A 25,343-nucleotide genomic window follows, 5' to 3' on the forward strand; every position below is an offset into this window, starting at 1 on the left:
CAGCTCACTGCAGCCTCTGCCTCCCAGGTTCAAGTGATTCTTATGCCTCAGTCTCCTGAGTAGCTGGGGGTAGGTGTGCACCACGATGCCCAGCTAATTTTTGTAATTTTAGTAGGGACGAGGCTTCACCATGTTAGCCAGGCTGGTCTCAAACTCCTGACCTCAAGTGATCCACCCATCTCAGCCTCCCAAAGTGCTAGGGTTATAGGCATGAGCCACCTCACCCAGCCTTGTTAGATACTAACGTTTAAAAACGTAGCTGTTAATAATGGAGAGTTTAAAGTACTGATCCTTGATACCTTTAGAGGGAAATATCTGTTGCTTTTCTTGTGTTTCACTCTTTTCTGAGCTATAGAAACTGCTGTCTTCAGTGACAAACTAATTCACTTCATATTATGAATCGTGACTCTTGCTGTTTCAACAGATTTCCATTTAGAAGTGAATACACACCAAGAAAGAATAGTTTGGACCACGTGAACATCACACTCTTACAAGATTTAAACAAATTTCACAATGTTATTGTGTGCTATTAAAAAGACCTGGCCCTACATTAAGGAGTCTCTTCATAATTAACCTGAATTAAGTCATCAAGCAAGAAGATGAATGATCTTCCAAGAATTGAAGGGACAGAGGCACTATATCATGTGAAGCCTCATGGGAAAATCTCCCTGAAAACTCAACATCAGATTCTTTTTTTTTTAACCTTTAAAAAAAAAAAGATTCAAGTCTTGCTATGCTGCCCACGCTGTTCTCAAACTCCTAAGCTCAAGTAATCCTCCCATTTAGATCTTCCAAAGTGCTGGAATTATAAGCATGAGCCACCATACCCACCCAGATCCTTCTGTTTTTTCTTTTTTGACACAGGGTTTCACTGTCTTATGCAGGCTGGAGTGCAGTGCCGTGATCACAGCTCACAACAGCTTCAAACTCCCTGGCTCAAGCAATTCTCCTGTCTCAGCCTCCCAAGTAGCTGGGACGGACCACAGGTGCCCACCACCATGCCCAGCTAATTTTTTTATTTTTTGTAGAGATGGGGTCTCCCTATGTTGCCACGCTGGTCTTGAACTCCTGGGCTAAAGTGATCCTTCTGTTTCAGCCTCCCAAAGTGCTGGGATTATAGGCATGAGCCAATGTACCCAGCTCAGATTCTTCTATGGCCTCACCAAATTTGAATTTTTCCAAAGAACATTTTGAGAAGGAAGGAAGGAAGGGAGGGAGGGAGGGAGGGAGGGAGGGAGGAATAAATCATCCTAAATCACCTATAGCTTTTTTTTTGAGATGGAGTCTGGCTATGCTGTCCAGGCTAGAGTACAGTGACGCAATCTCAGCTCACCGCAACCTCTGTCACCCAGGTTCAAGTGATTCTCCTGCCTCAGCCTCTGGAGTAGCTGAAATTACAGGCACGCACCACCACGCCCAGCTAATTTTTGTATTTTTAGTAGAGACAGGGTTTCACCATGTTGTCCAGGCTGGTCTAGAACTCCTGACTCTGTGATCCACCTGCCCTGGTCTCCCAAAATGCTGGGATTACAGGCGTGAGATCTATAGTTTTTCAAAAACCACATAGTGAAATTCACTCATAGCCTTTCAAATATGATTGTTCTGTAAGTGAAAAAAGTATAGTTGTATTTATGAAGTATTCTAAACAATTAATTCTGTTTTGGACGGGTACTGTGACTCACGCCTATAATCCCAGCACTTTGGGAGGCAGAGGTGGGTGGATCACCTGAGGTCAGGAGTTCAAGACCATCCTGAACTACTAAAAATATAAAAGACCATCTCTAATAAAAATATAAAAATTAGTCGGGTGTGGTGGTGCACAACTGTGGTCCCAGCTACTCAGGAGGCTGAGGCAGGAGAACTGTTTGAACCTGGGAGGTGGAGGTGGCAGTGAGCCAAGATCACGTCGCTGCACTCCAGCCTGGGAAAGAGTGAAACTGTCTCAAAAAAAGAAAAAAAGAAAAAGAAAAGAAAATTTGTTTTAATTGAATTGGCTAAGATTTTTTAAAATTATGGTAAAATACATAAAATTTACCATTTCAACCACTTTAAGCATACAAGTGACACTAAATATATTAATACTGTTGTGTAATCATCACCATTATCCATTTCCGGAACTTTTTCATCACCCGAACAGAAATTCTGTACCCATTAATAACTCCCAGCCGGGTGTGATGGCTCACACCTGTAATCCCACAACTCTGGGAGGCTGAGGCAGGTGGATCACCCGAAGCCAGGAGTTCAAGACCAGCCTGGCCAACCTGGTGACACTCCATCTCTACTAAAAATTTAAAAAATCAGGCGATCCACTCACCACAGCCTCCTAAAGTGCTGGGATTATAGACTTGGTAACGCATGCCTGTAATTCCAGCTACTTGGGAGGCCCTCAGCGTTGCTAGAACCCAGAATTGTGGGAACCCAGGAGGCGGAGGTTGCAGTGAGCTGAGATCATGCCACTGCACTATAGCCTGGATGACAGAGAGAGACTCTATCTCAAAAACAAATAAAAAAACACTCAAACACTCCCCATCCTTCTTCCATTCAACTGACAACTTTAATTCTACTTTCCATTCCTGTGTATTTGCCTATTATAGGTAGCTCATACAAGTGGAATATTTGTCCTTTTGTGTACAGCACAATTATTTCACTTAGTATAATGTCCTCAAGGTTCATCAGTGTTATATTATGTGTTGGACTTTCCTTTTTAAGGACAGACCACATTTTGTGTATCCAGTTATCTGTTGATGGACACTTGGGTGGCTTCCACCTTTTGGCTATTGTGAATAATGCTATGGCTGTATAAGTATCTGTTCCTGTCCCTATTTTCAATTCTTCTGCATATACATCCAGAAGTGGAATTTCTGGCTCATATGGTAATTCTATGTTTGACATTTTGAGGAACTTCCACACTGTTTTCCATAGCAGCTATAACATTTTACATTCTCACAGCAATGAACCAGGGTTCCAACCTGTCTATATCTTGCATAGCACTTAGTATTTTCCTCTTTTTGATAAGAGCCAATCTAATGGGTGTAAACTGGTATCTCACTGTGGCCTTGACTTGCATTTCCCCAATGATTAGTCATCTTGAGGATCTTTTCATGTGGCTAAGCCTCTATAAACTTATTTACTAATATAAGGAGTACTTTAAATCTTTTTTTGAGACAGGGTCTTGCTCTGTCAGCCAGGCTGGAGTGCAGTGGTACAATCCTGGCTCACTGCAACCTCCGTCTCCCAGGTTCAAGTGATTCCCCTGCCTCAGCCTCCTGAGTAGCTGGGACAACAGGTATGCACCACCATGCCCGGCTATAATTTTGTATAGTAGAGACAGGGTTTCACCATGTTGGTCAGGATGGTCTTGATCTCCTGACCTTGAGATCCGCCCGCCTCAGCCTTTCAAAGTGCTGGGATTACAGGCGTGAGCCACCATGCCTAGCCATTTTACTCTGATTTTTTTGTACAATTTGGTATATAAATATGTTTCCAGATACTAAATATCTTGGTATAATTATTAATTATAAAGGGTATTACTTAGTCTAAGGATTGCATTATAAAAACACTGTAATTACATTTTACTTTCTTCCAAGGCTCAATGTAGGATATATAATCAAGAATAAACAACTGTAAAATTTAGCAATTAACCTATACACCCATCCAACATACTTTACTCCAACAGTCAAAGCATTTTACTTAATAGTCATTGGTTAATACTTAATCCAGAATAAGGAAAATCAAGGTGTAAACTTATTACATTGCTAAATAGTAGTGTAGCAGTTGCCTTAACTAGCTAATAAAAATATTTTAATTTACTTGAGAGACACAGCTTTAGAATGAAGAGGGAGAATTCACTCGGCTACCAAGGCTTTCTGAAAATATCTTTTAAGACTCTCTTTATCTACCAAGACATTTGATGATTTCATTTTATTTCCCAAACAAGTTTCTCTACATAGAAAGCAACATATTTACCTACTAACATGACTATCCCACTCCTCACAGAGTTATAGTCCACACTGCAAATTAAGGAATTGACTTAGTGGCCGGGCACAGTGGCTGACGCCTATAATCCCAACACTTTGGGACGCCGAGGTGGGTGGATCATTTGAGATCAGGAGTTCGAGACCAGCCTGACCAACATGGTGAAACCCCATCTCTACTAAAAATAAAAATAAAAAATTAGCTGGGCATGGTGGCACATGCCTGTAATCCCAGCTACTTGGGAGGCTGAAGCAGGAGGAGGCAGAGGTTGCAGTGAGCTGAGATTGCACCATCACACTCTAGCCTGGGCAACAAGAGCAAAACTCCATCTCAAAAAAAAAAAAGAAAGAAAAAAATGAATTAACTTAGTGATTTATAAATTAGCCATCTAACAAAAACCAGTCCCCTGACCCCCTAAACTGAAAATTAGAATATAAGCCAGACTCAAAAAGAGTGAATGACCAATAGTGCTCAAATTTTAATCTAAACAACTGACTAGACATTTAAAAAACAAATAATCTAAAATACATATGGATATGAGTATATGTATATATGTATTTAAATATGCACCCACCTGAGGACCACCATATATGAACAACACAGTTGGGTATTTCTTTCCAGGCTGTAGATCATGAGGCTTGTACAGCATCCCATATAATGTAAATCCAGTAGTACTTTCAAAAGAGAAAATTTCTGGAGGGGTATAGTCAGGAAGAGGACCTGTGAATAGGTAACACACCAGAATCTACAAAAGGAGTTCTTATGGGAGTGCTACAATCTGAGAACAAGAAAAAAGATATTAAAAGACCCTACAACACAAACTGACCACCCCTCTTTCAGATGATAAACTAGAAAGTAAGCAAAAGTATTAATCTTTAACAACAAAACTAGGCCAGGCATGATGGCTCACACCTGCAATCCTAGCATTTTGGGAGGCTGAGGTGGGTGGATTACTTGAGCTCAAGAGTTTGTGACCAGCCTGGGTGACATGGCAAAACCCTGTCTCTACAAAATATAGAAATTACCCAGGCATAGAGGTGTGCTCCTGTAGTGCCAGCTGCTAAGGAGGCTGAGGCAGGAGGACTGATTGAGCCCAGGAGGTAAGGCTAGAGTGAGCTGTCACTGTGCCACTGCACTCCCAGCCTGGGTAACAGAATGAGACACTGTCTTGACAGCAGCAACAGAAATCCAAACAAAAAAACAAACAACAAAACAAACATGAAAAATTATTTCAGAAGCAGACACACAGTGTTGTGAATAATCCTTGGGGCCTAAGAAATATCTATATGCAGAACTATACAAATACTTTATGCCCAATATAACTTATTGATGATTAAATCATATACCTGGTTAGAAACAGGTATATACCTGAATAAAGCTGGGTGGCAGGTGAGGGAAATTATAAGTCAATTTAATTTGTTCATGGTAGGTGAGGAATAACATTTGCCTCTGATCATTAGAATAAGCCTAACGAGAACTCAGAAAAAAGTCATCATCAGTTTTGGTTCGCCAAAGCTATACAGATCTCTCCTGAGTGTCTGTGTACGGTGGATAATTTACAGTCTAAGCAGAGATCATCACCATATTACAAATTCTGATTCCGCTTGTGGACATTAAAACACCTTATATTCTTTGGTTTTGTACTAATTTCTTTTTGTTTTTGAAAAAAAAAAAAAAAAAGGAGTGAAGGAGAGGAAGAAAAAGAGGGAGAGAGAACGGGAATGTAGCTTTATTCTAAAACTGGGTATTAATAATGGCCGATCAATATTTTGTGTATTTAAGGTGGAGAATGTATATTTTGTGTATTTAAAGTGGAGAGCTCTATAAATATTTATTGAGTTTACTTGTTCCGGATCTGAGTTCAAGTCCTGGATATCCTTATTAATTTTCTGTCTCGTTGAGTCTAAATCTCTTTATGAGTCTTATGCATCTGGGTGTTAGGATCGTTAGCTCTTATTGTTGCATTGATCCTTTTACCACTATATCTTTGTTGCTTTGAAATCTATTTTATCAGATGCGAGAATTGTTGCAACTCCTGCTTTTTATTTATTTATTTATTTTTGCTCTTCATTTGGTTGGTAAATCTTTCTCCATCCCTTTGTTTTAAGTCTTTGTGTATCTTTGGATGTGAAATGGGTCTGGAAGTAGTGTACCGTTAGGTTTTGGCTGTATCTTTTGATTGGGGGATTTAGTCAACTTAAATTTAGGGTTACTGCCATTTGATGTTAACTGGCTATTTTATCCATTCATTGATGTAAATTCTTCTTTATGTTGATGTTCTTTACTTTTTGGTATATTTTTAGAAAGGCTAATACTGGTTTTTCCTTTCTATGTATAATGCTTCTTTCAGAAGCTCTTGTAAAGCCGGCCTGGTGGTAATAAAATCTCTGAGTACTTGCTTGTTCATAAAAGATTTTATTTTTCCTTCAATTGTGAAGCTTAGTTTGGCAGGATATGAAATTCTGGGCTGAAAGTTCTGTTCTTTAAGGATGTTGAATATCGGCCCCCACTCTCTTCTGGCTTGTAGGGTTTCTGCTGAGAGATCTGCTGTAAGTCTAATAGGCTTCCCTTTGTGGGTAACCTGACCTTTTTCTCTGGCTGCCCTTAGTATTTTCTCCTTCATTTCAACCCTAGTGAATCTAACGATTATGTGCCTTGGGGTTGCTCTTCTTGAGGAATATCTTTGTGGTGTTCTCTGTATTACCTGGGGTTGAATATTGTCCTGCTTTGCTAGATTCGGAAAATTTTCCTGAATCATATCCTGAAAAGTATTTTCCAGCTTGGATTCATTCTCTTCGTTGTATTCAGGTACACCTATCAAACGTAGATTAGGTCTTTTCACATAGTCCCATATTTCTTGGAGACTTTGCTCATTCCTTTTTATCCTTTTTTCTCTATTCTTGTCCTCTCGTTTTATTTCATTAAATAGGTCTTCAACCTCCGATATGCTTTCTTCTGCTTGATCAATTCGGCTATTCAAACTTGTGCATATTTAGCTAAGTTTTTGTGTTGTGTTTTTCAGCTCCATTAGTTCATTTATATTCCTCTCTATATTGTCTATTCTTGTTAGCATTTCGTCAAACCTTTTTTCAAAGTTCGTAATTTCTTTACATTGGGTTAGAACAAGTTCTTTTAACTCCCAGAAGTTTCTTATCATCCACCTTCTGAAGCCTACTTCTGTTAATGGCACACAGTCCTTTTCCATCAGGGCTTGTTCCGTTGCTGATGAGGAACTGTAATCCCCTGTAGAGGGAAAGGGGTTCTGATTTTGGGTATTCTCAGCCTTTTTAGGCTGGTTTCTTCCCTTTGTTATAAATTTATCCATCTGTCATCTTTACGATTACCGCCTTTCTAGTTGGGTTTCTGAGTGGATGCCCAGTTAACTGATTCCCAGCACTGGAATCCGAGCAACCCACTGCACCAGCCAAAACAGCAGCAATAAGACTGATGGTGCTCTTCTGCCCGGGAATCTCCTCCCGTTTACTCTGCACAAAGAGCTGCCGCACCAAGGCGCCGGCAAAACCGCTGCGCCGGCCACAAGAGTCGCGCTGGCGACCCGTGGGGCCCCTCCACTGGGAATCTTCTGGTCCTTGAGCAACAAAAATTCATCTGAAAGTATGGCGTCCTCTCGTTCTCTGTGCTTTCACTGGGAGCTACAATCCCACGCTGTTAGTGATCAGCCATCCTGGATCTCATCTCTCGGAAAATTTTCTCATTTTTTTCTTTTTTTTTTTGAGACAGAGTCTCTCTCTCTGTTGCCCAGGCTGGAGTACAGTGATGTAATCTCAGCTCACTGAAACCTCCTGCCTCCCAGGTTCAAGCGATTCTCCTGTCTCAGCCTCCCAAGTAGCTGGGACTACAGGTGCCCACCACCATGTCAAGCTAATTTTTGTACTTTTAGTAGAGGTGGGGTTTCACCATGTTAGCCAGGCTGGTCTTGAACTCCTGACCTCAAATGATTCACCCAACCTTGGCCTCCCAAAGTGCTGGGATTACAGACATAAGCCACTATGCCTGGCCTAATTTCATAATCCCTTAGCAGAAATAATTAATTAGTGAAAATACTGGAAAACAAGATCACAGATTAAAGTGAATTAGAAGATATATAAAACGAATCCATTCTTTATGTTTTAGAAATCAAACATTTTAAACAGATAATTCACAGTGTTTCTCTCATTCCAGAGAAAGCAAGTTTTTTTTAATTAAGATGGCCATTATAAGTGCTTCAAAAGTTTAAGAAAGCTATCAGCTTTTGTAGCCACTGCTTTTGGTGTTTTAGCCATTAAATCTTTGCCCATGCCTATGTCCTGAATGGTATTTCCTAGGTTTTCTTCTAGGGTTTTTATGGTTTTAGGTATTACGTTTAAGTCTTTAATCCATCTTGAGTTAATTTTTGTATAAGGTGTAGGGAAGGGATCCAGTTTCAGCTTTCTGCATATGCCTAGCCAGTTTTCCAAAAACCATTATACTCAGCAAACTAACACAAGAACAGAAAACCAAACACCGCATGTTCTCACATGTAAGTGGGAGTTGAACAATGAGAGCACATGGACACAGAAAGGGGAACATCACACATCGGGGCCTGTCTCAGGGCAGGGAGGTAGGGGAAGGATAGCATCAAGAGAAATACCTAATGTAGATGACAGGTTGATTGGTGCAGCAAATCACCATGGCACGTGTATATCTATGAAGCAAACCTGTATGTTCTGCACATATACCAGAGAACTTAAAGAATTAAAAAAAAAAAAAAAAAAGCTGAGCACAGTGGCTCATGCCTATAATCCCAGCACTTTGGGAGGACGAGGCAGGTGGATCACCTGAGACTGAAAGTTCAAGACCAGCTTGACCAACATGGAGGAACCCCGTCTCTACTGAAAATACAAAATTAGCCAGGTGTGGTGGCACATGCCTATAATCCCAGCTACTCGGGAGGCTGAGGCTGGAGAATTGCCTGAACCCAGTAAGCGGAGGTTGCAGTGAGCCGAGATTGGCCCACTGCACTGCAGCCTGGGCAAGAAGAGCAAAACTCCATCTCAAGCAAACAAATAAATAAATAAAGATATCAGCTGTTTATTCTCCAAAGCTGCAGTTTCCCAGCTCAAAGGGTCTTACTAGTTCAGAATACATTATCTACAAGTTTATTTGTTTACCTGAGAAGTCATCAAAATATGTAAACAAACTGTTTCCTAGGTGATACTTTACTATTTTAATCTTGTTTTTTTTTTTTTTTTTTGAGACAAGGTCTTGCTCTGTTACCCAGGCTGCAGTTCAGTGGTGTGATCTTAACTTACTGCCATCTCTGCCTCCTGCAAGCGAATCCCGTGATTCAGTCTCTTGAGTAGCTGGGACAACAGGCATATAGCACTACGCCCAGCTATTTTTGGTACTTTTAGTAGAGACAGGGTTTTACCATGTTGGTCAGGCTGATCTCGAACTCTTGACTTTAATCAATCGACCCGCCTCAGTCTCCCAAAGTGTTGGGATTATAGGCGTGAGCCACTGCGCCTGGCCCTAATTTCAAAAAGGCCTTCCAGACTTGCTGCTTCAGCTTGGAGTGAGAAGTAACCCATCTTAGTAGTTAATAGAACAGGAAAAGTGGGATCAATCAGGAGCCCAGCAGCTCAGGGACAGGCAGTGGTGAGAAATGGGAAGACTTGTACAGGAAATGTGAAAATATGACACAAGTTTAGTGTATTATCATATTAATCCTACTTAATGTCAGGATCGAGAGAAAAAAAGAATACCTGCTGAATCCAAAATGGTGGCCCAAAATTCCTTTGTTTTGCAAGTTGGGTCATCTTCAGGACTTGACAGCTTGTAAAGGGACACACAGTGTGGATTCTTCTGGTTACTATACTTACTTATAAAGAAGTCACAATGCTAGAGAAAGGAGAAACAATTATATTTTTCCTCAGGGAGGTAGAAAAGGTTATCTAACTGTAAGAGTTAGACTATTTACGTACATGTACAATGTTGAAGTTAAAGCTAAGCTTTTTAAAGCTTTTCCTTAGAGAATTAGGCTTCTGCAGGTTAAAGGAGTATTACATAAGCAGAGAGTTTTAATATGACACAAAACCCTTTTTAAACAGACTTAATACCTGACTGATGCAGCAAGAATGGGAATAGCCACGGTCAGTCAGCCTTGTCACCTCTCCAGGATTTACATAACTGACCACATACAGGTGATGCTCTAAAGGGGAGTCTTTGGTGCCTTCAAAATATACCAGCTTTTTGACTTCATCAACTTGGATCTGACAAGATAACAACAATAACAAAATCAGTGCTAACATGACCTTGGCAAAGCCAACCCCAATTTTATTTAGAATCACTTGAGTCACTCTTGGACTTGTGACTTCTTTTTTTTTTTTTTTTTTTTTTGCTGCCACTATTAATAAACCTGAGTTAATTTTGCTTATTTGTTTATTTAAGAGTTGAGTTGTTTATTTATTTAAGGTCTCACCTCTGCTACCCAGGCTCGAATGCAATGATGCAATCATGGCTCACTACAGCCTCAAAATCCTAGGCTGAAGCTATTCTCTCACCCCAGCCTTCTGAGTAGCTACAAGCACACATTACCATGCCCAGCTAAGTGTTTAAATTTTTTTTAAAGATATGGGGCCTCACTATATTGCCCAAGCTTGTCTTAAATCCATGGCCTCAAGCAATCCTCCTACCTCAGCCTCCCAAGGTGTTGGGATTACAGACATGAGCCACCATGCCTAGCTGTTTATGACTTATAGCTAAAAATAGGTCCTGTCCTGACGGAAAAAGGATACCTGAGTTACACACCGTATAGTTTCCCAACTGGTCAGAATGTGTGTTTTTCTTAAAATACAAGAATTATTTCCTTAAAATACCAACTCTTTAAGGGGGAAAAACAACTATGCTATATTGTAGTTTAGGTCAATCATACATACTTGAAAATCTAATTTTATATCTTATATATTTATTAGTGTTATCTTAGGTAGTACTTTTTTGGTTTGTACAAATCTGCAAAGGTGTTTTATCTATTGGGTTGTAGAATAACTGAACTAAAAATCACAGTTTCAATACTGGTATAGTTTATAAATAAACATGGATAAGATCTTTTAAGTCTTCGTTCAGAACCTGAAAAAACTGCAAGTAAACTCATAGCTGAATTCACTTAATATTCTTCCCAAATTACAGTAAGATTTCAAATAAATGGCTTTCTTTCATTGTTCTATAAATCTTCTACCAGCCAACTCAAACAATGTTTAAGAAAATTTTTGGCCAGACGTGGTGGCTCACACCTGTAATCCCAGCACTTTGGGAGGCTGGGAGTTTGAGACCAGCCTGGGTAACACAGAGAGACCCAAATGAAAAAATTAGCTGGGCATGGTGACACATCCCTGTAGTCCCAGCTACTTGGAAAGCTGAAGTGGAAGGATCACTTGAGCCCGGAATTTGAAGCTGCATTGAACCATGCTTGTGCTGATGCACTCCAGCCTGGACAACAGAGCAAGACTCTTACCTCAAAAAAAAAAAAAAAAAAAAAAATCAAAATTTTTTACACCACAATGAAAACATAGATATATTTCTAAAAGTAAGTTATTTTTAAATGTCTTTTTTCTCCCCAGGAAGCTACTTCTTTAAAACCAAACATTTTTTTTTAGCATGCATAAATAGAAATCAACACAGTTGGGATTAAGTAGGCCCATATGACATATACAGAGAGCATACAAATGACAGGAAACAAATATTCATGAAACTTCACAAGTATGTGTTAACCTTTGCAAAAGATCAGGACTGGTTCTGTTCTTGACCTAGCAGATAGGAGTCAGGCCTTTCAAAACTAAAAACACAACTGATCAATTCCTCACCACCATCTACAATGGTTCTCGTTTCCTGTAACTACTTAACATCCAATGGCAATATCATAATCTTGGGGGGTCTTGTTCAACAGATTACTAAGCCCCACCACCAGAATTTATGATTCAGGATGTCCAGGGTGGGCCCAAAAATGTGCATTTCTAACAAGTTCCCAGGTGACACTGTTGCTTTGCCGCTAGTCCAGCACTTTGAGACCCACCCTCAACAATAAGAAGCTGGTAGGCAGCTGGCGGTGGTGGCTTATGCCTATAACCACAACAATTTGGGAGGCAGAGGTCAGCAGATTATTTGAGGTCAAGAGTTTGAGATCAGCCTAGTTAACATGGTAAAACCCTGCCTCTACTAAGAAGACAAAAATTAGCTGGGTGTGGTGGCGGGTGCCTGTAATCCCAGCTACCCAGGAGGCTGAGGCACGAGAATCACTTGAACCCGGGAGGCAGAGGTTGCAGTGGGCCAAGATAGCACCACTGCACTTCAGACTGGGTGACAGAGCAAGACTCCATCTCAAAAAAAAAAAAAAAGAAAAAGCAGCTCATAGGCTTAAAAGTCTTAAAGCTTTACTAAATTACTACCATTAGAAATCTTTGGGTGGGTGGCCAGGCACAATGGCTCACACCTGTAATCCTAGCACTTTGGGAGGCCAAGGCAAGAGGATTGACTGAGGTCAGGAGTTCAAGACCAGCTTGGCCAACATGGCAAAAACCCCATCTTTGCTAAAAATGTGAAAATTAGCTGGGCAGGATGGTGGGTGCCTGTAATCCCAGCAACGTGAGAGGCTGAGGCAGGGCAATCACTTGAAACTAGGAGATGGGTTGCAGTGAGCTGAGATCTCACCATTGCACTCCAGCCTGTGCGACAGAGCAAGACTCTGTCTCCAAAAAAAAAAAAAAAAATCTTTAGGTGGAAACAAAGTCACTTGTAAAAGTAGAGAAGAAACAAAGGTAACTTAAGGCAAAAACTAGTCAAGAACAGAGGGAAAGGCCAGGTGCAGTAGCTTATGTCTACTAGCACTTTGGGAGGCCAAGGCGGGGGAATCACCTGATGTCAGGAGTTTGAGATCATCCTCGCCAACATGGCAAAACCCTGTCTCTACTAAAAATACAAAAATTAGCCAGGCATGGTGGCTCATGCCTGTAATCCCAGCTATTCAGGAGGCTGAGGCAGAAGAACTGCTTAAACCCAGGAGATGGAGGTTACAGTGAGCCATGATCATGCCACTGCACTCCAACTTGGGCAACAGAGTGAGACTCCATTTCAAAGAAAAAAAGAACAGAAGGAAAACAGAGGAAGAGAGAAAGTCAGACTAATGTATCATAAGTAAACATGGTATGAAAGAAAAGTGATAAACATAGTGGCAAGTGGATGTTTAGGTGGCTCAAATAAGAATCAGATGTATGCAATTACAATTATTGGGTTTCTCTCAGCATGATGTAATGACTCCTGTCCTTCAACCAACACACAGCATGAAATTTACATCAATGTAATTTAGAACCTAGAATTCCACAACAAGATTTTTTTCTCAGGTGACAGTAACATCCAAGGTCCTTCCACAGAAAAAATTTGGAAACAAAAATAAAACAAATGAAAAAAAACATTTCGATATGTAACAAGAAGGGCAGGTGAGAATCTCAGTGGAAAGCAGACTTTAAAGGTCAATCTTGATACACTAAAGTTTTTGTTGTTGTTATTTTGAGGTGGGTATCACTCTGTCACCCAGGCTGTATGTAGTATAGTATTGTGATCACAGCTCAATGTAGCCTCAACTTCCCTGGCTAAAGCAATCCTCCCACCTCAGCCTTCTTAGTTACTGGGACTACAGGCGAACACTACCACACCCAGCTAACTTTTTCTTTTTTTGTAGAGATGGAGTCTCCCTGTGTTACCCTGGCTGATCTCAAACTCCTGGGCTAAAGCAATCCTCTGGCCTTGGCCTCCCAAAGTGCTGCAATTACAGGTATGTAGCAGCATGCCTGCCTAAGTTTTAAATTTCTTTGCAGAGACAGGGTCTCACTATGTTGTTCAGGCTGGCATCCAATTCCTGGGATACTTGAGAGTATCACACCTGTAATCCATCTCTTTGGGAGATGAAGCTGATACTCTAAAGCTTTTACTTTACCATGACCAGCTGGTAAGTTTTTACTAACAAAAACAAACCTGGGATCTGGATTTCATGTTTCCTTATTCACTTTAGAGACTACAGTGATTTTTACAGTAGACAGTAAACATAATCCTTCAATAAATCTTCCTGTCAGTTTGAGGAAACCACATTTAGTTAGACCTTCACTAAATCCTGGCAGTATACCTCAGCTGTATGTCATACACATACAGGATGGAGTTCCTAGGGATCTCATGAATATGATCTTTCAAGTGACAGCCAAAACAAATGCAAGGTACTTCAAAAAGGCAATTTTTTTTTTCTTTAAAGAATTCACTGAATTTGTACTAAGAATAAAACAGATGGTAGACTTCCTTCCTCTTCCCTATCAATCTAAGCTCTGTATAAATGCCCATCACTCTTGGCAGGTGGTGGATTAAAGTTTAAATTTGTAGGATAAGATAAAGAGATGAATGAAAGACAATCACTACCTCAGAAGAAGTAAATGCAATTTATTTTATTTTATTTTTTATTTTTTGAGACCGAGTCTCACTCTTTCAGCCAGGCTGTTGTGCAGTGATGTGATCATAATTCATCTGCAGCCTGGACTTCCTGCACGCAAGTGGTTCTCCTGCCTCAGCCTCCAAACTAGCTAGGACTACAGGTGTGCATCACCATGCCCAGCTAATTTTTTTTGTTTTTGGCAGAGACAGGATCTAATATGTTGCCCAAACTGTTACTGAACTCTTAGCCTCCAGCCTTCATCTCCCAAAGGGATGGATTACAGGTGTGAGCCACTGTGCCCAGGCAGTAAATGCAGTTTATAATGTAGACACAATAGAAGTAGTCTATAATAGGTTTTAAGTTACTTTTCAAACCATATCCTAACTCACAACTTTTGCTAGGCTCTAAAACTATGAATATGCCCCTACCTCATCAAGGAGCAATAATATATTTTAAAATGGTAACCTTGGCTGGGAATGGTGGTTCACAGCTGTAATCTCAGCACTTTGGGAGGCCAAGTCAGGTAGACTGCTTGAGCTCAGGAGTTTGGAGCCAGCCTAAGCAACATGGCAGAACCCCATCTACAAAAAATACAAAAATTATCTGGGTGTGGTGGTGTGTGCCTGTAATCTCAGCTACTTGGGAGGTGGGAGGATGGCTTGACCCCAGGAGGTGGAAACGCAGTGAGCCAAGATTGTGTCACTGCACTGCAGCGTAGGTGACAAAGCCAGACCCTGTTTCAAAAAAGAAAAAAGAAGAGAAGGGGAAGGGAAGGGGAAGGAAAGGGGAGGGATAGGAAAGGGGAAGGGAAGGGGAAGGGGAAAAGAAGGGGAAGGAAATGAAAAAGAAAATGGCGAGCAGGATGGAGTGGCTCACGCCTATAATCTCATCACTCTGGGAGGCACCAAGGTGGGAGGATCCCTTGAGTCTAGGAGTTTGAGACTAGCCCGATCAATATATATGAGACTCTGTCTCTACCAAAAATTTAAAAATTAGCTTGTCGTGGTGGTGTACACCTGTAGTCCCAGCTACTCTGGAGGCTGAAGTAGGAGAATCGTCTAGGCCTGGGGGGTTGACTCCAGTGAGGCATGATTTTGACCTGTACTACAGCCTGGGAGACAGAACAAGACCCTGTCTCACAAAAAAAAAAAAAAGAAAATGATGACCTTTAGTAATGAGAACACATCTAATACCACGGCTATAAAATAAGTGAGATTCATAATTTAAACTAAGATTATTTCTTTTCAACAACTTGAGTAATTTTAGGCCCTAACTTAGTATTTAAAAAATACTGGGGTTGGCTGGGCGCAGTGGCTCATGCCTGTAATCCCAGCACTTTGGGAGGCTGAGGTGGGTGGATCACGAGGTCAGGAGTTCAAGACCAGCCTGGCCAGCATGATGACACTCCATCTCTACTAAAAATACAAAAACAATTACCAGACATGGTGACATACACCTGTATTCCCAGCTACTCAGGAGGCTTAGGCAGGAGAAATGCTTGAACCCGGGAAGCGGAGGTTGCAGTGAGCCAAGATCGTGCCACAGCATTCCAGCTCTGGGCAACAGAGCAAGACTCCGTTTTGAAAAAAAAAAATACAGGGGTCATACTAAATTGCATTACTCATTTTTAGCACTGTATTCACACAGTAATATCGACCAAACAAATCAGTAGAATAAAATAACATACATTAGATCCATGCCGGCCAAGAACTTCCCATTCACCACTGGTAATTGCTATCTCCTCTTTGATAGGACACTTGAAATCACCTGAAGATAAATATAATTATAATTCAGTACATTATACCAGACTATAAGCAAATGAAACAATTAAGAACAGTACTCTAAGCTCTTTTTTCCAAAAAGTTATGTTTGGGGTAATAAAGATGTTTTGGAACTAGACAGAGGCGGTGGTTGCACAGCATTGTAAATGTATTAAATGCCACTGCATTGTTTATTTTATTCCTTTCTGTAGACAGGGTCTTGCTCTGTTGCTGAGGCTGGAGAGCAGTGGCATGATCATGGCTCACTGCAGCCTCGACCTCTTAGGCTAAAGCTTTCCTCCCACCCCAGCCTCCTGAGTAGCTAGGACTAGATGCCACCAAACCTGGCAAATTATTATTTTTGGTAGCAGTGAGGTCTCACTATATTACCCACACTGGTCTTGAACTGCTGGCCTAAAACCCTCCCACCTTTGCCTGTCAAAGTGCTGGGATTACAGGCATAAGCTACTGCACTGGACCTGAATTGTTTATTTGTAAATGGTTAATTTAATGCTTTATGAATTTCACTTCAATAAAAGAAGTCTACAGTTAAAAAAAAATCCAACTTATGAGTCCTTACAATACTCTGGAATAATAATGGAATGATCCATTTAGATAATGTCAAACAGCAAAAGAGACTTTTTGGCAAAGGCAGAAGAAAACTCAAAAGCACCTGCATTCTTGAACCTTTGCTTAGAAAGAGAAGTAGATTGACAAAGCATTTCTTTTTTTTTTTTTTTTTTTCATAACTTGTTTCTGCTGATTTTTTTGGTACGACTTTCCCAACACATTTTCAGATTTAAAAATAAAGTCAGTGTTAAAGGTGTGGGTCAGCCTTCTTCCTTGTATCCTTGTACCTCAGACATTGGGGTAAAGAAGGAGGTCCAGGGCAATGAAGTGATATTTCTGCCAGGACACTCCCCCTCCCCTAAACTCAGCAGTAGTTGAGAGTATGACATTTACAGGCTAGAGAAACCCAAATATCTCTGTTCCACCACAGCGCTAGGTGGAAGGTGGGTCAGCAGCTGCTCCAAGCCAGCTTTATCTTCTGATTGTGGGCTTTGGAGGAATAGGAGAACTAGCTCTTGGCCACCGTGAGGGATACAGCTTTGGCACTCAAAGATACCTTATTGTGGCATTCAGAGAGCCAGGGTCCAAAGCTGCAGGGCTGGGGTCCCTCTCACTCACACACATACCATCAAATGACCTGCCATAAAGGCATTAAAACCAGCCCAGTGCAATCCATCTCCAGGCACTGGGTTAGGACTGGCTCAATTCCCTGGCACTTCTGAGGTAGCCATATCAGCTATTTCAACAAGGCATTTCTTCTAGAAATGCAACAAACTATTTTAAAACCCACAAAAGAAAATGTTTAATACAATTATTCTTCATTTGTCACAAAATAACCAGGTAAGTGTTTATCATAGAACGTCAACATGTCCCATTTGTTTTTTGCTTTTTTTCCTGTTCTGCTCTGTTGCCCAGGCTAAAGTGCAGTGGCATGTGATCACAGCTCACTGCAGCCTTAACCTCCTCAGGCAAAGGTGATCCTCCCACCTCAGCCTCCAAAGTAGCTGCATCTGCAGGCTCATGCCATCACACCGGGTTAATTTTTTTTTTGGTCTTTTTGTAGAGACAGGGTTTCGCCTGTTGCCTAGGCTAGTCTCAAACTCCTGGACTCAAACGATCTGCCTGTCTCAGCCTCCCAAAGTGTTGGGATTATAGGCTTGAGCCACCACACCCAGCACGCATTTGTTTTTATGAGCTTCTGTCTTGATGAGGCTCTCTCAGTGGCCTAAGGAACAGCTTAAAAAATGAAAATCATTCCTTTTCCTCACTGCTTGTATCTATTGCTGTGGGGAGTGTTAGCTGAAGACAGGCCTAGATGGTGAGACAGCATCAGCATCTTTCCTAGGGTTCCACATAAGTTTAAGAAAAAATTTTAAACTCGAGGAGCACAAAAAAAATTTTATTTTTCTTAGATACAAAAATTCAACTTAGTGTTTTAAATACTATGGAGAGAAATTAACAGATTAACATATAGATTGAACAAATACTAACTGTTTTACATTATAGCTCTTAAGAAAGCAAAGAGGAGGGAGAAGGAAATGAAGCAGATATGAAGGAAAAGGAGGATGACTTGGAGCAAGAAAGACTAAGATGGCTATTACTTAAAAAACAGAATATAACACGTATCATCCAGGATGTAGACAAATTAAAAACCCTAGGCCAGGCGTGGTGGCTTGCACCTGTAATCCCAGCACTTTGGGAAGCTGAGGCAGGCAGATCACGAGGTCAAGAGATTGACATCATCCAGGCCAACATGATGAAACCCCATCTCTACTAAAAAATGCAAAAAATTAGCTAGGTTTGGTGGCACACATCTGTAGTTCCAGCTACTCAGGAGGCTGAGGCAGGAGAATTACTTGAACCCGGGAGGCGGAGGTTGTAGTGAGCTGAAATTGGGCCACTGCGCGCCAGCCTGGCACCTGATGACAGAGTGAGACTCTGTCTCAAAAAAAAAAAAAAAAATTAAAAATTAAAAACCCTGTGCACTTTAGTGGGAATGTAAAATTAGGCAGCAGTAGCTACTACCATTGGTGTTCCAATGGTAGCCCATACTGTTTTCCATAGGAGCTACGCCATTGGAACACCAATGGTAGTAGCTACTGCTACCTAATTGAAAAAAATTGAAATAGAATTGAAAAATTTAAAATAGAATTACCGTATGATCCAGAAATTCCATTTTTGAGTATATATCCAAAAGAATTGAAATCAGGGTCAGAAACAGATACTTGTACACCCACATCCATAGCAGCATTATTCACAATAGCCAAAAGGTGGAAACAATCCCAGTGCCCATCAACAGATGAACAAATAAACAAAATGTGGTATATACATACAACAAAACCTTACTCAGCCCTAAAAAGGAAGGAGATCCTGGCACATACTATGACATGGATGAACCTTGAGGACATTATGCTAAGTGAAATAAGCTAGTCGAAAAAGGACAAAAATTGTATGACTCCACTTAAATAAGTCATCTAGAGTTGTCACATTCACAGAGACAGAAAGTGACTGTCAGAGGCTGGAGGGAGGAGGTAATAGAAAGTGACTGTTTAATGGGTAGTTTCAGTTTTGGAAGATGTAAAAAATTCTGGAGACAGATGGTGGTAATGACTTCACAACAATATAAACATACTCAGCGAGGCGCAGTGGCTCACGCCTGTAATCCCAGCATTCTGGGAGGCCAAGACTCATGGATCACATGAGGCCAGGAGTTCAAGACCAGCCCAGCCAACATAGTGAAACCCCATCTCTACTAAAAATACAAAAATTAGCTGGGTATGGTGGTGCATGCCCATAATTCCAGCTACTCGGAAGGCTGAGGTAGGAAAATCTTGAAGCCGGAAGGTGGAGGTTGCAGTGAGCTGAGATCACACCACAGCACTCCAGCCTGGGCGACAGAGTGAGACTCCGTCTCAGAAAAAAAAAAAATTTTCTCTCTCTATCTATATGTATATCTATATATAGGTATATAGACATTGAATATGAATAAACATATTCAATGTCACTAAATTGTATGTACCCTTAAAAATGGAAAAATGATCACAATGCTAAATCTTACATATATTTTTCCATAATTTTTTAAAAGGGCCATGCTGAGTCTGTTAAGTTACAAACGGCAGTTAAGCATACAACATAATTTATCACAAAGTGCTTCCTATTCTAAAACAAACTAATCTTAAAGTTGAGAACTGCAACTCGGTTTTAGGAAAACTTGGGAAAAGTGTTCCATGTACCCATTCACTTTTTCTAGGCTTACACATACATTCCATATTATATTTCCCAGAAGGAAAACCTCCACTTAAGGAAAACTACCTTTTAAAGAAAAATTAACTTCAGCTCATTTAATATCCAATTTTACTTTGGGCAACATAATTCTATCAATCCAAGACCTATAACTATAAATTAACTTCAGTGTAGATACACATAGTATAAGAAACACCTAGCGTGTAAAATATCTAATAACTACATAACATTTTTTTAAATAGTGGTTTTTTTTCCTTTGTTTTGAAATTCTGTCACCAGGCTAGAGTGCAGTGAGTGGCGTGATGTTGGCCCACTGCAAACTCCGACTCCTGGGTTCAAGCAATTCTCCAGCCTCAGCCTCCTGGGTAAGCTGGGACTGCAGGGGCACACCACCATGCCCAGTTCATTTTTGTATTTTTAGTAGAGATGGGGTTTCACCATGTTGGCCAGATGTGAGCCACCACACCTAGACAAAAATAGCTTTTTAAAATGGGCTCACTTTAAACAAATTAAAATTTTAATTTAAACAAATTAATAATTGCAGTCAAGGCAAAAGTAGAAAGCAAAAATCAGTAATTCCACTACTTGGCCGGGCACAGTGACTTATGCCTGTAATCCCATCACTTTGGGAGGCTGAGGAGGGTGGATTACCTGAGGTCAGGAGTTCAAGACCAGCCTGATCAACATGGTGAAACCCCATTTTAAAAAATAAAAATTTTTTAAAAATTAAAAAAAAGAAGTAATTCCATAGAGATTATTCACTATTAATAGTTTATAATACGTGTCCATCCATTACGAACTTTGTCCTGTGTTTTTACACATGCATGCATTTATATTTTAGTTTAACTCAATGTAAGTTTAATGAAGCTAGTACTAATGCTTACAAAGCATACAAAAGATATATTCCCTGTTCCTCCCACCTTCTGCCCCCAACATTTTTTTTCTTTTTTTTTTTTTAATAAAATAGGATTTCTTACTTGGAGCAGGCAGCCCACCACTGGATCGTTTATATTTGCTTTCCTTTAAAATAGATGTGATTTTGTATAAATGACGGAAACCTGTTTTGCATTCAGAGGCAAAAATAAACTCAATTTCTTCTTCATGACTTTGGGGAAAAACATGAAAGATGTCATGGATCTGTAAAATGAATAGCTAAATTTACTATACACATTAATGAAAATACTACATAATTCAATTATGCTATAGAAAAAATGACTTGATAAATATACTTTAAAATATAAATAACCATCAATGTCACAGGAATGCTATATTTACAGTAATGAATTTTGCTTGGGACTTTCAGACTTATTTTACTTTTTAGTCAAAGACTTCATCCACTGAGAAATAAATGTTTTCGAATGGAGCAAAAAAGAAAAATATGACCAAAAGATTTTCCTTACTCAACATCTCTATAATCCTTGAAACATGGTGCAAGGTTGTTTAATAATACAAATATTGTTAAAGAATGATACGGTCATTTTTTTTTAACTTTTGTTTTCCAAAAAGAATTTTTCTAATAGTTCAGGGGAAAACAGATGTTCATAGGTGAATCATATGAAGCTTATATTCAGCTAGGAAGTGAGCTGGCTTCATTTATTTTGTATCTTAAATTTTTCTGCTAAATTTGAAAATTAAAAATTCAATTAAAAATTGGTTTATTTGAGTACAGTTTGCCAACATAAAAGAGAAAGCCTTCTCTAGACCAGATTCATGAGGTCGTCTCAGAAGCACTGATGAGGCTGTGTATTTAATATCTGATATCTCCAGGAACAAATATGAAGCCAAGGAGACACCATTTCAATGGCATCTACTTTCTATCAAATACAAACCATTCCATTCTGGAACCATCACTCCAATTTGAAATGTTCCTACTAAAGAAGTAACATTCATGGTCCCTTTAAACTTTAAAAAAGTGCATTTTGATAGTTTGCTATATAACTTCATCTGCTTTAGCATTCTGAAAAAGTACTTAAACAAGTACAGGAAAAAATGCATACATTTATCCAGATGTCTGTTGTTTCTTCATAGATAATTAGTGGTGACACAGAGTCAGGCACTGACTCAATGAGTCTCTGCCTTTCCATAACATCATCTTCTACTGGGATAAATAATTCAGGCGAGATCAACACTATCTGTAGGCGAGTCTGGGAGCGATCTAATAGGATGGACCAAGCACTATTTAAATAAATAAAAGAGAAGAATCAGAAATAAAGCAAACTATCAGAAAAATAATTATCCCCATTATCCCCTTTGGCACCTATCAATTATATCTGTAATCACAATGAAAGAACTGCTTTAGCATATGTTAAATTATCACTTACAAGGAGTTAATTGAAAATACACTTTAAGCTTGAATAGAATTTATAAAAAGTGGTTTTCTTGAAATTTTCAAAAGCATAGTTGGCCTTCGAAAGTGTTTTCTTCCCGTAGGCTGGCATGGTGGCTCATGCCTATAATATCAGCACTTTAGGAGGTTGAGGTGAGAGGGTTGCTTGGGTCTAGGATTTTAAGGTTACAGTAAGCTCTGATCATGCCACTACACTATAGCCTGGGTGACACAGAGAGAGACCCTGGCTATATAAACAAAAGTTTTGCTAGGTGCTGTGGTTCACACCTGTAATCTCAGTACTTTGGAAGGCCAAGACAGGAGCATCACTTGAGCCCAGTAGTTTGAGACCAACCTGGCAACACAGTGAGACTTCATCTCTACAAAAATTTTTAAAAATTAGCTGGCCACGGTGGCATTTCCCTGTAATCCCACCTACTCGGGAGGCTGAAGTGGGAGGACAGCTTTAGCCAGGAGGCTGAGACTGCAGTGAGCCATCATCGCACCACTACACCCAGACTGGGTGACAGAGCAAGACCCTGACTCAAAACAAAGTTCTCTCCCTTTACTATCCAAGTCAACAATGCCAGTCTTGTGAAACTCCTATTGTCTACATTAGACACAGAAACTATTTATTTGTAATCATCCTCATATAAAGCTCTATAATTATACAATTTAAAAATACATACATTTTTGTGTAAGCCTTAAAGTCATACAATTTAATCCCAACTAACATCATGAACCGTAACTGGCTGACTATAAAGACAGAGTTAAACTGTGGTGTACCTAAGCTTATAGGATTACGAATGCACAAACCCACTTAGTTCAAGAAAAATGCCTTGTGCAGTAATAACTGCACTGCAAATTTACATGTGAAGACAGCTCCAACTATAAGGCAAACCTAATAGCACAAATATTCCAAAGCTCTGGATCCTAAATTAGTTGTAAAGAAGTAACAATTTAACATACGCACTATTTTCCCTCGGGAGTCCATCCAGCTCTGGCAATATATTCAACTCCTTCAAACAGAATCTCAAAAGGTTGAATTAGTTCCTTATCTATGACATCTATAATCTGTTAAAAAAAAAATCTAGTTACAGAAGATTTAGATAAATAATTAGCTTACTAGTCTACTTCAACAATTATTTAAAAAGCAGAACATATTTTCAGACTTAGGTATTAAAGACACAAAGGATACAGCAAAACCAGGAGTAAATTCTGGGTTACTTATACTGGTACTTACTTTTTGTGCCTACAACAGTTCTAAGCACTTTCAACAATAGCCTAAAAGTCTATTTCTTTCTTTCTTTTTTTTTTTTTTCTGAGACTAAGTCTTACTCTGTTGCCCAGGCTGGAGTGCACTGGCATGATCTCAGCTCACTGCAACCTCCGACTCCTGGTTTGAAGCAATTCTCCTGCCTCAGCCTCTCGAGTAGCTCGGACTACAGACATGTGCCACCACGCCTCACTAATTTTTATATTTTTAGTAGAGACGGGGTTCCACCATATGAGTCAGGCTGGAGACCTTTCTTTAAAAAATAAAATAAAATAGTGCAGTCACTTTGGAAAACATTTTAGCAGTTCTACAATATGTCAAAAAGAGTCATCAAATGACTCAACAATCCTACTCGTGGGTATATACTTCAGAGAAATGAAGACATAAGCCCAGAGCCCACACAAAAACTTGTACATGCATATTCGTGGAAGCATTATTCATCATAGCCATAAAATGGAAACAACCAAAATATTCATCAACTGAAAAATAAAATGTGGTTTATCCATATAAAGGTATTATCGTTAATAAAAATAAATGAAGGACTGATACATGGTACAATATGGATAGACCTTGAAAACAATCTAAGGAGACCAAACTATATATTGTATGATTCCATTTATATGAAATGTCCAGCATAGGCAAATTTATTTTTTTTTTTGAGACTGAGTTTCGCTCAGGCTGGCATACAATGGCGTGATCTTGGCTCACCGCAACCTCCCGAGTAGCTGGGATTACAGACACACACCACCATGCCCAGCTAATTTTTTGTATTTTTAGTAGAGACGGGGTTTCACCATGTTAACCAGGATGGTTTCGATCTCCTGACCTCGTGATCCACCCGCCTCGGCCTCCCAAAGTGCTGGGATTACAGGTGTGAGCCACTACGCCTGGCAAAGCATAGGCAAATTATAGAGACAGAAAGTACATTAATGGTTGCCTAGGCCAGGCACGGTGGCTCATGCCTGTAATCCCAGCACTTAGGGAGGCCAAGGCAGGCAGATCATGAGGTAAGGAGTTCGACACCAGTCTGGCCAACATAGTGAAACCCCATCTCTACTAAAAATACAAAAAAATTAGCTGGGCATGGTGTTGAGCACCTGTAATCCCAGCTAATCAGGAGGGTGAGGAAAGACAATCACATAAACCTGGGAGGCGGCAGTTGCAGTGAGTTGAGATCAAGCTATTACACTCCAGCCCAGGCAACGGTGCCAGAACCCATCTTAAAAAAAAAAAAAAAAAAAAAAGGTTGCCTAGTACTGGGGCATATGAGGAGTTTGGGGGATGATGGCTCAGGGGTATGGGGTATCTTTTTGAGGTAAGAACAATATTCTAAAACTGACTGTGGTGAGGGTTGCAAAACTGAATATAACAATGGCCACTAAATTTTAAACTTTAAATAAATCATACTGTATGTGAGTTATATCTAAGTAAAGCTGTTTTTAAAAAAGTCTAGAAGAAAAGACTACTTTTTAGCTAGTCTTGTGTGCGTGCAGCTTATAAGCATTTGGCTATCGAAATGGAAAGCAATAGTACAAGTACAAGTGGTGGGATATTTAATGTACCACAGACATCTACCCAACACCGAAGGTAACTCACCAGTCAATAACTACTCTTTTTTTCTTTTTAATCTGGAGAATAAAGGCAAACTTGGAAAGGAGTGGTTAATATACATATCCCATATTCCCATCTTATGAACCAGTAGGACGATTTGCAAGTAAAAAATTAGGTCAATCTAAAATCATG

The 25,343-nt window shown here is 39.9% G+C and overlaps 1 protein-coding gene across 26 annotated transcripts in view; it reads right to left on the reverse strand.

Moving 5' to 3' along the window:
• Positions 1-25,343, reverse strand: part of DPP8 (dipeptidyl peptidase 8) — a 76,140-nt gene that overhangs the window by 18,680 nt on the left and 32,117 nt on the right. For all 26 annotated transcript variants that reach the window (XR_013520751.1, XR_013520749.1, XR_013520750.1 and 23 more), the window contains 7 exons: positions 23,298-23,398; positions 21,996-22,173; positions 20,976-21,135; positions 16,113-16,192; positions 10,074-10,226; positions 9,720-9,855; positions 4,550-4,695 (listed from right to left, as the gene is read on the reverse strand). Coding sequence is in view for 23 of the 26 variants with exons in the window: in XM_078333419.1 (XP_078189545.1) it covers positions 4,550-4,695; positions 9,720-9,855; positions 10,074-10,226; positions 16,113-16,192; positions 20,976-21,135; positions 21,996-22,173; positions 23,298-23,398 (954 nt within the window). In the remaining 3 variants the exon portion in view is untranslated. The remainder of the gene's footprint in view (positions 1-4,549; positions 4,696-9,719; positions 9,856-10,073; positions 10,227-16,112; positions 16,193-20,975; positions 21,136-21,995; positions 22,174-23,297; positions 23,399-25,343) is intronic.

Source organism: Callithrix jacchus, chromosome 8 (genome assembly GCF_049354715.1).
Source record: "Callithrix jacchus isolate 240 chromosome 8, calJac240_pri, whole genome shotgun sequence".
NCBI lineage: Eukaryota > Metazoa > Chordata > Mammalia > Primates > Cebidae > Callithrix > Callithrix jacchus.